The following is a 12,500-nucleotide window of genomic DNA, read 5'->3' as shown; positions in this document are numbered from 1 at the left end:
AGGCTTCCAAGTTATCCACTTTTTTTTTTTCTTCGCTTTAATATTCCAAATTTTCATTTCTGAGGCTGGTAGGAGTCCATGAAGGAGTCTTCACATCTTGCCACACTCTTTCTAGTATGGTCAGAAGTTGATAGATCTCACCGCTGTGGCCTCTCCCGGCCTTAGATCCAGGTTCTTTTTTTTTTTTTGTCTTAGCCCAGTTTGTATTTCCAGCATTAAACGTGCACCTGTAAATTTACTCATCCAAGGTTTTTTTTTTTTTGTATGTTGCCTTAATGTTCACATGACAGTAGGAAAAAAAATGCCCAAATTTGTAACTCCCGGAAACACTTCATTGTGTAAAAAAAAAAAAAGTTGCAGTAAAGAGAATCTGTGTGATTGTCAATCTTCTTACCACTGGGAGGGTCTCGCACTTGGGTGGGCACTGATACAGCTAAGGTCAGACGGCTTCCTACACTAGACAACCAGACCTGGAGTATTGATGACTTCATCTAAGTGATCAGTAGCTCAATCCAGTTGGTGCCTTAAGGCCGCATTACACACTACGACATCGCTAAAGCGCTCTCGTTGGGGGTCACGGATTTTGACGCACATCCGGCCGCTTTATTGATGTCGTTGCGTGTGACACCTATTAGCGATTTTGAATCATTGCAAAAACGTTCAAAATCGGTGACATCCCCCTCCCCCTAATCTCAATTATCGTTGCTGCAGTAACTATGTACTTTTTCGCTACGTGTGACACCACAGGAACGAGGAACCTCACCTTACCTGCATCCCGCCCGCAATGCAGAAGTAAGGAGGTGGGCGGGACGCTCATCTCCGCTTTGATTGGGTGGCCACTTAGTGACGTCGCTGTGACGCCAAACGAACTGCCCCTTAGAAAGGAGGCGGTTCGCCGGTCTCAGCGATGTCGCTAGGCAGGTAAGTAGTGTGACGGATCCGAGCGATGTACGCCACGGGCAGCGATATGTCCGTGTCGCACAACCGATGGGGGCAGGTACGCATGATATCGATATCTGTAACGATATCACAGCGTGTAAAGCTGTGTTGTATGCTATCTTGACTTACTACACAATACCACTAGTCTTCTTGTAAGATCGTAACTTCTGCCATTTGGGAGTTGTGATCTCGCAACAGTCTGGTTGTAGCTGTACTGAGCACAGGGGCAGGTGTACTACACATGTATTAAGGGGCACAAATGGCTGGTGTTTGGTATAAGGCTACAGCTTTGACCTTGACTGGGCCTGAAGCCATTCATTACTACTCCATATGGAACTTTGCATATGGCTTGCAGCCACTGCAGAACTTGGGGTGACTGCCCACTGAGTATTTTTTCAAATTCTCTCCAGGAAAGGAGAACTCTAGCGCCACCTATTGGAAGCAGCAATCCTAAAAGTGAAAATTTGGCCTTTTACAAGCCTTTTCATATGACCTAGGATAGATGCCAGATCAGAATCCCAATTTGCAGACATGGTGTTTCGGGGTGATTGCCCCTCGTCGGTGCAAAGTATGGGTATCTGATCTGGCTGTATGAGAAGCTATGTGGGGACCACCTTATGGAGACCTGACAAACCAGTCCGGCTGTCAGTGGTAAGGGGACTTAGTGAGCCATGATCCTCTTGGCAGGGAGTGAGTGACCTCCAGCTTAGCACCAGGTACAGTACAAGCTGCTCGCTCACACCATGGTGCCTATACTGGGCAGAAGGCCTCATCTATACCTCCTCCAGTTCAGGCTCCTATGACAAGATGTAAAAACGTTATGCTGTTCAGGTACTGAGACGCTCCTTCAAAGGTAACACACCCCACACACAGTCGTCTACCTGTAGGAAAGCTGTGACTTTCTAGCTGCCCTTGGTATGCCCATTGGGACAACATGTGATCTTAAGACTGGGCTCTATCTTGAATGGCACAGCGCCATCTAATCCATGGATTATGGACTGGATAAGATAAGCACTACTTTGTAGTCCCATATACAAGGACAGGAGTACTGGCCGCATTTGTTTAGGTTGGTGCTTCACAGGCTTGTCTAGTGCCAACCTAAATATGACCACTACTCCAGTCCTTGTATATGGGACTGAAAAGTAGAGCCTGGCTTATCCATTCCATAGACTATGAATAGAGTAGCTGGTATGCCTTTGCTACTCAAAGATCAGGCTTGGGATCACACATGGTCCCAATAATCCTACCAACTGGAACGTTAAACCCATCCTACAGATACAGGACATTCTTTTTGGGGTCTTTCCTTGGATAGTTCCTTCAAATCAGGTTGACCATGAACTGAACAGCATTATGGGGTTTCTACATCAGTTCATGCTGCTATGCCAGGGAGTGGGGATGAGGTCTTCTGCCTAATTGGCACCATGGAGTGGAGTAGCTTGAAGTCAACCTGGAGGTCACTCAGTGGAGGCATCTGGAACTAAAGAACCAGGGGTACTTCAGTTGAAATCTGCAGGGGTGGGGGGCACACAAACTTTGAATTAAGGGGGGAGGGGTAGGGATATTGTATGGAAACCGCTTTAAGATTGTCCAATGCAGTGTCTTTCAAGTTTGCCAACAAAGGTAAGTGGTAATGGACAAGTGCACCCTGTCACAATTCTGGCCCATTATTTAAGCTTAGCCATTTTTCTCCAAGATGGCAGACTGGAGACAGTCTTGTGATCTCAGCCCCTACTGAGCTGTGCCAGGTGTACCACTAGCATGTGCAGGATCTGTGCCAGCGGCAAAGGGGTGAATGCCCGTCCCACATGGTGCTTTTGTTTGGAGCTGTCTGCCAGAGAGGACCACTGATGATTCAGCATGCCTCCCTCTGGGAATCCTTTTGTCTGCGCACAAACAACCGACATGTTAGGTCCTTTGGATGCCAGATGTCCCTATGCGCCCCCCTTCAGAGCCCAACTGTGGCCTTGGTGTGACGCCCTGGGAAAGCCAGGGGTCACAGGTAATGACATCACCACACCCTACACCCCGGTTAGGCACATCAAAGCTAGACCCAAAAATCCTTGTTGCCTTCCCCAGGGGCTGATGTCCACACCAGGGGGTGGAGCCAGGCGGTTGGTCTCCACCCACCAAGGAGTTCACAGTCCTGGAGGAGGGAAAAATACGAGAGTTAGGCTTTGTGCGCACTAGTGCGTTTTGCCCGCGGATTTACCCATGAGGGAGGGATTGTTCGGCGGTCACAGCGACGTCGCTGACCAGGTATGTGCGTGTGACGCTGCCGTAGCGATAATGTTCGCTACGGCAGCGATCACCACATATCGTGCCACCGACAGGGGCGGGTACTATTGTCGCAACATGTAAAGCACCCTTAACGAGATCGCTGCTGAGTCACGTAATGTGAGAAGTATTGTACCCCTAGGGCTCACTCACACTTGCGCTAGTTTGACGCAAACGGAATCCGTCAATGTAGTACAGTTCATTTATTTACAGTGGAAGCGCGACATCATGTGGACACAAGCGGGTACTGCATGACACACACGCGCCATAGTAACGCGCTTCCAATGTAAATAAATGAACTGTACTACATTAGTGATGGATTCCGTTTGCGTCAGAATAGCGCAAGTGTGAAACTAGCCTCATTGGTTGTGAGGTGGGAGGGAGATTCGAACGTCTCCGGTTTTTTTCTCTGTGGGTGTGGCTGCCGCTGTGCAGTTTCCGGTGTCTCCAGGTGTGGTCTGATCAGAAGGTGACTGCCAAGTGTGAGTGACCGCACCCTCCATGGCCCTGCACCTGTGTAACTTCCCCCGCCCACAGCCGGGGCCTTGCAGAGCGGCCAGTCAGTGCACACTGCTGCATATATAGAGTGCACACTGCTGCATATATAGTGATGTTCTTGGCATTGTCTAGTTCAGTTAAAATCATTTTTTAAGCCTTTTCCTTGCAGTAAAAATGGAAGAGGAAATTGCTGCTCTCGTTGTTGACAATGGATCTGGTATGTGCAAAGCCGGCTTTGCTGGAGATGATGCTGCCCGTGCTGTCTTCCCCTCCATTGTTGGTCGCCCAAGACACCAGGTTTGTCTACTTTTAATTTAGTTTTCCAACTTTTTTTTTTTCCTTTGTACCCCATTATCTCCTTCCACACTCAGCCCCCCCCCCTTAGAAGTGTCTAAGGCTACATGCGCATGCTGCATTTTTTTTTTTATTTTTTTTTGGCTGCAGTTTCAGAACTTTCTGACATTTGACTTCCCAGCAAAGTCTATGAGAAGTCAGATTTGCTGCGCACATTGCAGTTTATTTGTCAAGTCTATGACAAAAAATTGCAGCATGTTCATTCTTCCTGTGGTTTTTGTCACAAACGCAGAAAATGCATTTTGTGAAACTTATCAAAAACGCACCTACAATTAGAAGCATTTTTTGACATTTGCAGGCTCTCTGACAAGCTGCAGTTTTGGCTGCAGTTTGTGAACGCAAAAAGATGCAGCGTGCGCATGTAGCCTTACAGTACCTGCTCCTTTCCAGGGCGTCATGGTTGGCATGGGTCAGAAGGACAGTTATGTAGGTGATGAGGCCCAGAGCAAGAGAGGTATCCTGACCCTGAAGTATCCCATTGAACACGGTATTGTCACCAACTGGGATGACATGGAGAAGATCTGGCATCACACCTTCTACAACGAGCTGCGTGTGGCCCCTGAGGAGCACCCAGTCCTGCTCACAGAAGCCCCCCTGAACCCCAAAGCAAACAGAGAAAAGATGACCCAGGTTTGTCCAGGCCTAGCCCACTCTCCAGCCTTTCCTCTGGGACACTTCCTGTAAACTTCATTCTCCATTTTCCTCAGCCTTCATGTCTTCTTCTTTCCAATGTCTCCAGGACTCTCAACCTCTCCTGACATTTTCCTCCTGAAGCCTCAGGTTTCTGCTTGTTCTGTTCCTTCTACACTGGATTTTCTTATGATTTTTACCAGCATGGTTTGGGGTGTGCCTGTCATACCCTTTATCTCCACCCTACAGATCATGTTCGAGACCTTCAGCACCCCAGCCATGTACGTTGCCATCCAAGCTGTGCTGTCCCTGTATGCCTCTGGTCGTACCACTGGTATCGTGATGGACTCTGGTGATGGTGTGACCCACACAGTGCCCATCTACGAAGGCTACGCCCTGCCTCATGCCATCCTGCGTCTGGACTTGGCTGGCCGTGACCTGACAGACTACCTCATTAAGATCCTGACCGAGCGAGGCTACAGCTTCACCACCACAGCCGAAAGGGAAATTGTGCGGGACATCAAGGAGAAGCTGGGCTATGTAGCCCAGGACTTCGAGCAGGAGATGGGCACCGCTGCCTCATCCTCCTCCCTGGAAAAGAGCTACGAGCTGCCCGACGGACAGGTCATCACCATCGGAAACGAGAGGTTCAGGTGTCCAGAGGCCCTCTTCCAGCCATCCTTCCTGGGTAGGTATCTGGAAATGTCATGCATTGTTCTAACCCCTTCAGCCCCAGGGCGTCTTCCGTTTTTGCGCTTTTGTTTTTTTGCTCCCCTTCTTCCGAGAGCCGTAACTTTTTTTTTTGGTCAATTTTGCCATATGAGGGCTTGTTTTTTGCGGGGCGAGCTGTAATTTTAAATGAAACCATAAGTTTTACCATATAGTGTACTGGAAAACAGCAAAACAAAATTCCAAGTGTGGAAAAACTGCAAAAAAGTGTGACCGTACAATAGTTTTTGGGATATTTTCAGTGTTCAGTATATGGTAAAACTGATGTGTGATGCCTCAGCTCGGTGCAAGTTTATAGACACCAAATGTGTAGGTTACTTGTATCTAAGGGGTTAAAAAAAATTCACAAGTTTGTCCAATAAAAGTGGCGCACGTTTTGCGCCATTTTCCGAAATCCGTAGCGTTATCACTTTTCAGGATCAATGGCTCAGTGATGGCTTTTTTTTTTTTTGTCTCGAGCTGACGTCTCTAATGGTACCACTTTTGCGCAGATGCTAAGATTTGATTGCCTGTTATTGCAATATGAGCTAAACTTGCAGTGACCAAAAAACGTAATTTTGGCGCTTGGTTTTTTTTTTTTTTTTTTTTTTTTTTTTTTTTTTTACGCTACGCCGTTTACCAATCAGATTAATTGATATATTTTGATCGGGCATTTATGAACGCTACTATACCAAATATGTGTTTTATTTATTTTTTTATTTTTTTTCTAACCCTTTAATTTTAAATGGGGTGAAAGGGGGGTGATTTGAAATTTTTTTTTTTTTACTTGTCCCCCTAGGTCAGAGCGATTGGCTTGCTGATCGCTATAGCCCCCTATTTGTAGATCTCAGCTACAGAGCTGAGAACTGCAGATATGCTGCTTTACTCTCAATGCTGGCACTATGCCGGCATTGAGAGGAAGTGACTCATGTTAGCTACAGGCGGCGTCAGATGGCCCTGTGCTACCATGGCAACCACCGAAAGGCACGTGATCATGCACGTGACTTCGGTGGGGGTGGCGGTAAGTAAAAGTAATGGTTGCGCACATATACATCTCACTGCCAGACTTTGGCAGCGAGATGTAAGGGGTTAAATGTTGCGAGTGGAAGCGATTCCACTCGCAACATGCAGGCACACGTCAGCTGTTGAAAACAGCTGATATGCGCACAGATCGCCGCGACCTGCCCGCGACAGGGGGCGGGGCTTAACCTCACAAGCTCCATGACGGATAGATCTGTCATTGGTCATGAAGGGGTAAAGGTCCAGACCTGGCTATTTAATAGCTGATATTTCGCGGTAAGCTAACACCACTTGTCTTCTGTAGGTATGGAATCCTGCGGCATCCATGAAACTACCTTTAACTCAATTATGAAGTGTGATGTTGATATCCGTAAGGACCTGTACGCCAACACTGTCCTGTCTGGAGGTACCACCATGTACCCGGGCATTGCCGACAGAATGCAGAAAGAAATCATAGCCCTTGCCCCTAGCACAATGAAAATCAAGGTAAGTTCTAGAACAGGGCCTCAATAATCCAGGCATTTAGTATTGTTTATCTCAGGCTTGCACATGCTCAGTGCTACATGTAATGTTGTGCTTTGCTCTTCCTCACCAGATCATTGCACCACCCGAGCGTAAATACTCTGTCTGGATCGGTGGCTCCATCTTGGCCTCCCTGTCCACCTTCCAACAGATGTGGATCAGCAAGCAAGAGTACGACGAATCCGGCCCATCCATCGTTCACCGCAAATGCTTCTAAGCGGACTGCTAGCAGATGCCTGTGCATGAGATCTTCAAGTATTAGCCTCGGCAAATGTGTACAACCTCATGAGACTGGAATGGAGCCGACTTCCAAACGAAATTGCCCTCGGAATGTGAGACACTCAAGTCACCACCTCGACCTGTCTCTATTACCCCCCCCCCCCCCCCCCCACCCGCTCCATTCCTGCGGTGTCCGTGCTAGCATAGTTATACCCTGTACACATCTCCGATACCATACCTGGTGGGCAATCAGTCTTGAGTGTCCCCCTTAAGCTAAGTCTTGCGTGGAAGAGAAGCATTTCTGTGAAAGGCTGCCCATCTGCGACATTGTGAATGACACTAGTCCATAGCGGTGAAGTCGAGGTTGGAGATGTGCACAGGGGATCTCTTGAGGTTTAGGCTTCCAGGTTATCCACTTTTTTTTTTTCTTCGCTTTAATATTCCAAATTTTCATTTCTGAGGCTGGTAGGAGTCCATGAAGGAGTCTTCACATCTTGCCACACTCTTTCTAGTATGGTCAGAAGTTGATAGATCTCACCGCTGCGGCCTCTCCCGGCCTTAGATCCAGGTTCTTTTTTTTTTTTTTTTTCTTAGCCCAGTTTGTATTTCCAGCATTAAACGTGCACCTGTAAATTTACTCATCCAAGGTTTTTTTTTTTGTTTTTTTTTGTATGTTGCCTTAATGTTCACATGACAGTAGGAAAAAAAAATACCAAAATTTGTAACTCCCGGAAACACTTCATTGTGTTAAAAAAAAAAAAAAAATAAAGCGTTGCAGTAAAGAGAATCTGTGTGATTGTCAATCTTCTTACCACTGGGAGGGTCTCGCACTTGGGTGGGCACTGATACAGCTAAGGTCAGACGGCTTCCTACACTAGACAACCAGACCTGGAGTATTGATGACTTCATCTAAGTGATCAGTAGCTCAATCCAGTTGGTGCCTTAAGGCCGCATTACACACTACGACATCGCTAAAGCGCTCTCGTTGGGGGTCACGGATTTTGACGCACATCCGGCCGCTTTATTGATGTCGTTGCGTGTGACACCTATTAGCGATTTTGAATAATTGCCAAAACGTTCAAAATCGGTGACATCCCCCTCCCCCTAATCTCAATTATCGTTGCTGCAGTAACTATGTACTTTTTCGCTACATGACACCGCGGGAACGAGGAACCTCACCTTACCTGCGTCCCGCCCGCAATGCAGAAGTAAGGAGGTGGGCGGGACGCTCATCTCCGCTTTGATTGGGCGGCCACTTAGTGACGTTGCTGTGACGCCAAACGAACCGCCCCTTAGAAAGGAGGCGGTTCGCCGGTCACGGCGACATCGCTAGGCAGGTAAGTAGTGTGACGGATCCGAGCGATGTACGCCACGGGCAGCGATATGCCCGAGTGTTGCACAACCGATGGGGGCAGGTACGCATGCTATCGATATTGGTAACGATATCAGAGCGTGTAAAGCGGTCTTAAGGGCTGTGTTGCATGCTATCTTGACTTACCACACAATACCACTAGTCTTCTTGTAAGGGTACGCTCACACGAGCATATAACTCGCATGAGTATCGGACCGCATCACCCGGCGCGCCTAGCTTCTCTGCTGACAGGAGCGGCTCAGCTGCATGTATTTCTATGCGGCTGACATGCTCCTGTCCGGAGAGTGTGCGGCCGCACCGAGTGATGCGGTCCGATACTCATGCGAGTTATACGCTCGTGTGAGCGTACCCTAAGATCGTAACTTCTGCCATTTGGGAGTTGTGATCTCGCAACAGTCTGGTTGTAGCTGTACTGAGCACAGGGTCAGGTGGTGTACTACACATGTATTAAGGGGTACAAATGGCTGGTGTTTGGTATAAGGCTACAGCTTTGACCTTGACTGGGCCTGAAGCCATTCATTACTACTCCATATGGAACTTTGCATATGGCTTGCAGCCACTGCAGAACTTGGGGTGACTGCCCACTGAGTATTTTTTCAAATTCTCTCCAGGAAAGGAGAACTCTAGCGCCACCTATTGGAAGCAGCAATCCTAAAAGTGAAAATTTGGCCTTTTACAAGCCTTTTCATATGACCTAGGATAGATGCCAGATCAAAATCCCAATTTGCAGACACGGTGTTTCGGGGTGATTGCCCCTCGTCGGTGCAAAGTATGGGTATCTGATCTGGCTGTATGAGAAAGGGGACTTAGTGAGCCATGATCCTCTTGGCAGGGAGTGAGTGACCTCCAGCTTAGCACCAGGTACAGTACAAGCTGCTCGCTCACACCATGGTGCCTATACTGGGCAGAAGGCCTCATCTATACCTCCTCCAGTTCAGGCTCCTATGACAAGATGTAAAAACGTTATGCTGTTGAGGTACTGAAACGCTCCTTCAAAGGTAACACACCCCACACACAGTCTACCTGTAGGAAAGCTGTGACTTTCTAGCTGCCCTTGGTATGCCCATTGGGACAACATGTGATCTTAAGACTGGGCTCTATCTTGAATGGCACAGCACCATCTACTCCATGGTTTATGGACTGGATAAGATAAGCACTACTTTGTAGTCCCATATACAAGGACAGGAGTACTGGCAGCATTTGTTTAGGTTGGTGCTTCACAGGCTTGTCTAGTGCCAACCTAAATATGACCACTACTCCAGTCCTTGTATATGGGACTGAAAAGTAGAGCCTGGCTTATCCAGTCCATAGACTATGAATAGAGTAGCTGGTATGCCTTTGCTACTCAAAGATCAGGCTTAGGATCACACATGGTCCCAGTAGTCCTACCAACTGGAACGTTAAACCCATCCTACAGATACAGGACATTCTTTTTGGGGTCTTTCCTTGGATAGTTCCTTCAAATCAGGTTGGCCATGAACTGAACAGCATTATGGGGTTTCTACATCAGTTCATGCTGCTATGCCAGGGAGTGGGGATGAGGTCTTCTGCCTAATTGGCACCATGGGGAGTGGAGTAGCTTGAAGTCAACCTGGAGGTCACTCAGTGGAGGCATCTGGAACTAAAGAACCAGGGGTACTTCAGTTGAAATCTGCAGGGGTGGGGGGCACACAAACTTTGAATTAAGGGGGGAGGGGTAGGGATATTGTATGGAAACCGCTTTAAGATTGTCCAATGCAGTGTCTTTCAAGTTTGCCAACAAAGGTAAGTGGTAATGGACAAGTGCACCCTGTCACAATTCTGGCCCATTATTTAAGCTTAGCCATTTTTCTCCAAGATGGCAGACTGGAGACAGTCTTGTGATCTGAGCCCCTACTGAGCTGTGCCAGGTGTACCACTAGCATGTGCAGGATCTGTGCCAGCGGCAAAGGGGTGAATGCCCGTCCCACATGGTGCTTTTGTTTGGAGCTGTCTGCCAGAGAGGACCACTGATGATTCAGCATGCCTCCCTCTGGGAATCCTTTTGTCTGCGCACAAACAACCGACATGTTAGGTCCTTTGGATGCCAGATGTCCCTATGCGCCCCCCTTCAGAGCCCAACTGTGGCCTTGGTGTGACGCCCTGGGCAAGCCAGGGGTCACAGGTAATGACATCACCACACCCTACACACCGGTTAGGCACATCAAAGCTAGACCCAAAAATCCTTGTTGCCTTCCCCAGGGGCTGATGTCCACACCAGGGGGTGGAGCCAGGCGGTTGGTCTCCACCCACCAAGGAGTTCACAGTCCTGGAGGAGGGAAAAATACGAGAGTTAGGCTTTGTGCGCACTAGTGCGTTTTGCCCGCGGATTTACCCTTGAGGGAGGGATTGTTCGGCGGTCACAGCGACGTCGCTGACCAGGTATGTGCGTGTGACGCTGCCGTAGCGATAATGTTCGCTACGGCAGCGATCACCACATATCGTGCCACCGACAGGGGCGGGTACTATTGTCGCAACGTGTAAAGCACCCTTAACGAGATCGCTGCTGAGTCACGTAATGTGAGAAGTATTGTACCCCTAGGGCTCACTCACACTTGCGCTAGTTTGACGCAAACGGAATCCGTCACTAATGTAGTACAGTTCATTTATTTACAGTGGAAGCGCGACATCATGTGGACACAAGCGGGTACTGCATGACACACACGCGCCATAGTAACGCGCTTCCAATGTAAATAAATGAACTGTACTACATTAGTGATGGATTCCGTTTGCGTCAGAATAGCGCAAGTGTGAAACTAGCCTCATTGGTTGTGAGGTGGGAGGGAGATTCGAACGTCTCCGGTTGTTTTCTCTGTGGGCGTGGCTGCCGCTGTGCCGTTTCCGGTGTCTCCAGGTGTGGTCTGATCAGAAGGTGACTGCCAAGTGTGAGTGACCGCACCCTCCATGGCCCTGCACCTGTGTAACTTCCCCCGCCCACAGCCGGGGCCTTGCAGAGCGGCCAGTCAGTGCACACTGCTGCATATATAGAGTGCACACTGCTGCATATATAGTGATGTTCTTGGCATTGTCTAGTTCAGTTAAAATCATTTTTAAGCCTTTTCCTTGCAGTAAAAATGGAAGAGGAAATTGCTGCTCTCGTTGTTGACAATGGATCTGGTATGTGCAAAGCCGGCTTTGCTGGAGATGATGCTGCCCGTGCTGTCTTCCCCTCCATTGTTGGTCGCCCAAGACACCAGGTTTGTCTACTTTTAATTTAGTTTTCCAACTTTTTTTTTTTTTCCTTTGTACCCCATTATCTCCTTCCACACTCCGCCCCCCCCTCCCCCCCCCTTTAGAAGTGTCTAAGGCTACATCCGCATGCTGCATTTTTTTTTTTTTGGCTGCAGTTTCAGAACTTTCTGACATTTGACTTCCCAGCAAAGTCTATGAGAAGTCAGATTTGCTGCGCACATTGCAGTTTATTTGTCAGCGTTTTGTCAAGTCTATGACAAAAAATTGCAGCATGTTCATTCTTCCTGTGGTTTTTGTCACAAAAACGCAGAAAATGCATTTTGTGAAAAACTTATCAAAAACGCACCTACAATTAGAAGCATTTTTTGACATTTGCAGGCTCTCTGACAAGCTGCAGTTTGTGAACGCAAAAAGATGCAGCGTGCGCATGTAGCCTTGCAGTACCTGCTCCTTTCCAGGGCGTCATGGTTGGCATGGGTCAGAAGGACAGTTATGTAGGTGATGAGGCCCAGAGCAAGAGAGGTATCCTGACCCTGAAGTATCCCATTGAACACGGTATTGTCACCAACTGGGATGACATGGAGAAGATCTGGCATCACACCTTCTACAACGAGCTGCGTGTGGCCCCTGAGGAGCACCCAGTCCTGCTCACAGAAGCCCCCCCTGAACCCCAAAGCAAACAGAGAAAAGATGACCCAGGTTTGTCCAGGCCTAGCCCACTCTCCAGCCTTTCCTCTCTGGGACACTTCCTGTA

The 12,500-nt window shown here is 48.3% G+C and overlaps 2 protein-coding genes and 1 pseudogene across 2 annotated transcripts in view; 2 read left to right on the top strand and 1 right to left on the bottom strand.

Annotated features, from left to right (window-relative positions):
• TRIM44 (tripartite motif containing 44) overlaps window positions 1-12,500 on the bottom strand; it is a 146,881-nt gene that overhangs the window by 100,027 nt on the left and 34,354 nt on the right. The gene's annotated exons all lie outside the window — the stretch shown is intronic.
• On the top strand, window positions 3,885-7,951 carry LOC142254711 (actin, cytoplasmic 1). Its single transcript, XM_075325945.1, has 5 exons — window positions 3,885-4,008; window positions 4,456-4,695; window positions 4,945-5,383; window positions 6,728-6,909; window positions 7,019-7,951. Exons 1-5 carry the CDS (start codon window positions 3,886-3,888, stop codon window positions 7,160-7,162), a joined length of 1,128 nt encoding a protein of 375 aa, XP_075182060.1. The 5' UTR covers window position 3,885; the 3' UTR covers window positions 7,163-7,951.
• LOC142255026 (actin, cytoplasmic 2-like) overlaps window positions 11,628-12,500 on the top strand; it is a 3,381-nt pseudogene continuing 2,508 nt past the window's right edge.

The sequence above is a fragment of the Anomaloglossus baeobatrachus genome, chromosome 10 (genome assembly GCF_048569485.1).
Source record: "Anomaloglossus baeobatrachus isolate aAnoBae1 chromosome 10, aAnoBae1.hap1, whole genome shotgun sequence".
Taxonomy (NCBI): Eukaryota; Metazoa; Chordata; class Amphibia; order Anura; family Aromobatidae; genus Anomaloglossus; species Anomaloglossus baeobatrachus.
The sequence above is the reverse complement of the archived record's forward strand: the minus strand, read 5'-3'. Positions and strand labels throughout refer to the sequence as shown.

Bases quoted from the DNA above. Each gene is read 5' to 3' on its own strand.
- LOC142254711 (XM_075325945.1), top strand. From the start codon at position 3,886: ATGGAAGAGGAAATTGCTGCTCTCGTTGTTGACAATGGATCTGGTATG. The intron at 4,009-4,455 runs GTTTGTCTACTT...GCTCCTTTCCAG, and splicing joins TTGGTCGCCCAAGACACCAG to GGCGTCATGGTTGGCATGGG. The intron at 6,910-7,018 runs GTAAGTTCTAGA...CTTCCTCACCAG, and splicing joins CTAGCACAATGAAAATCAAG to ATCATTGCACCACCCGAGCG.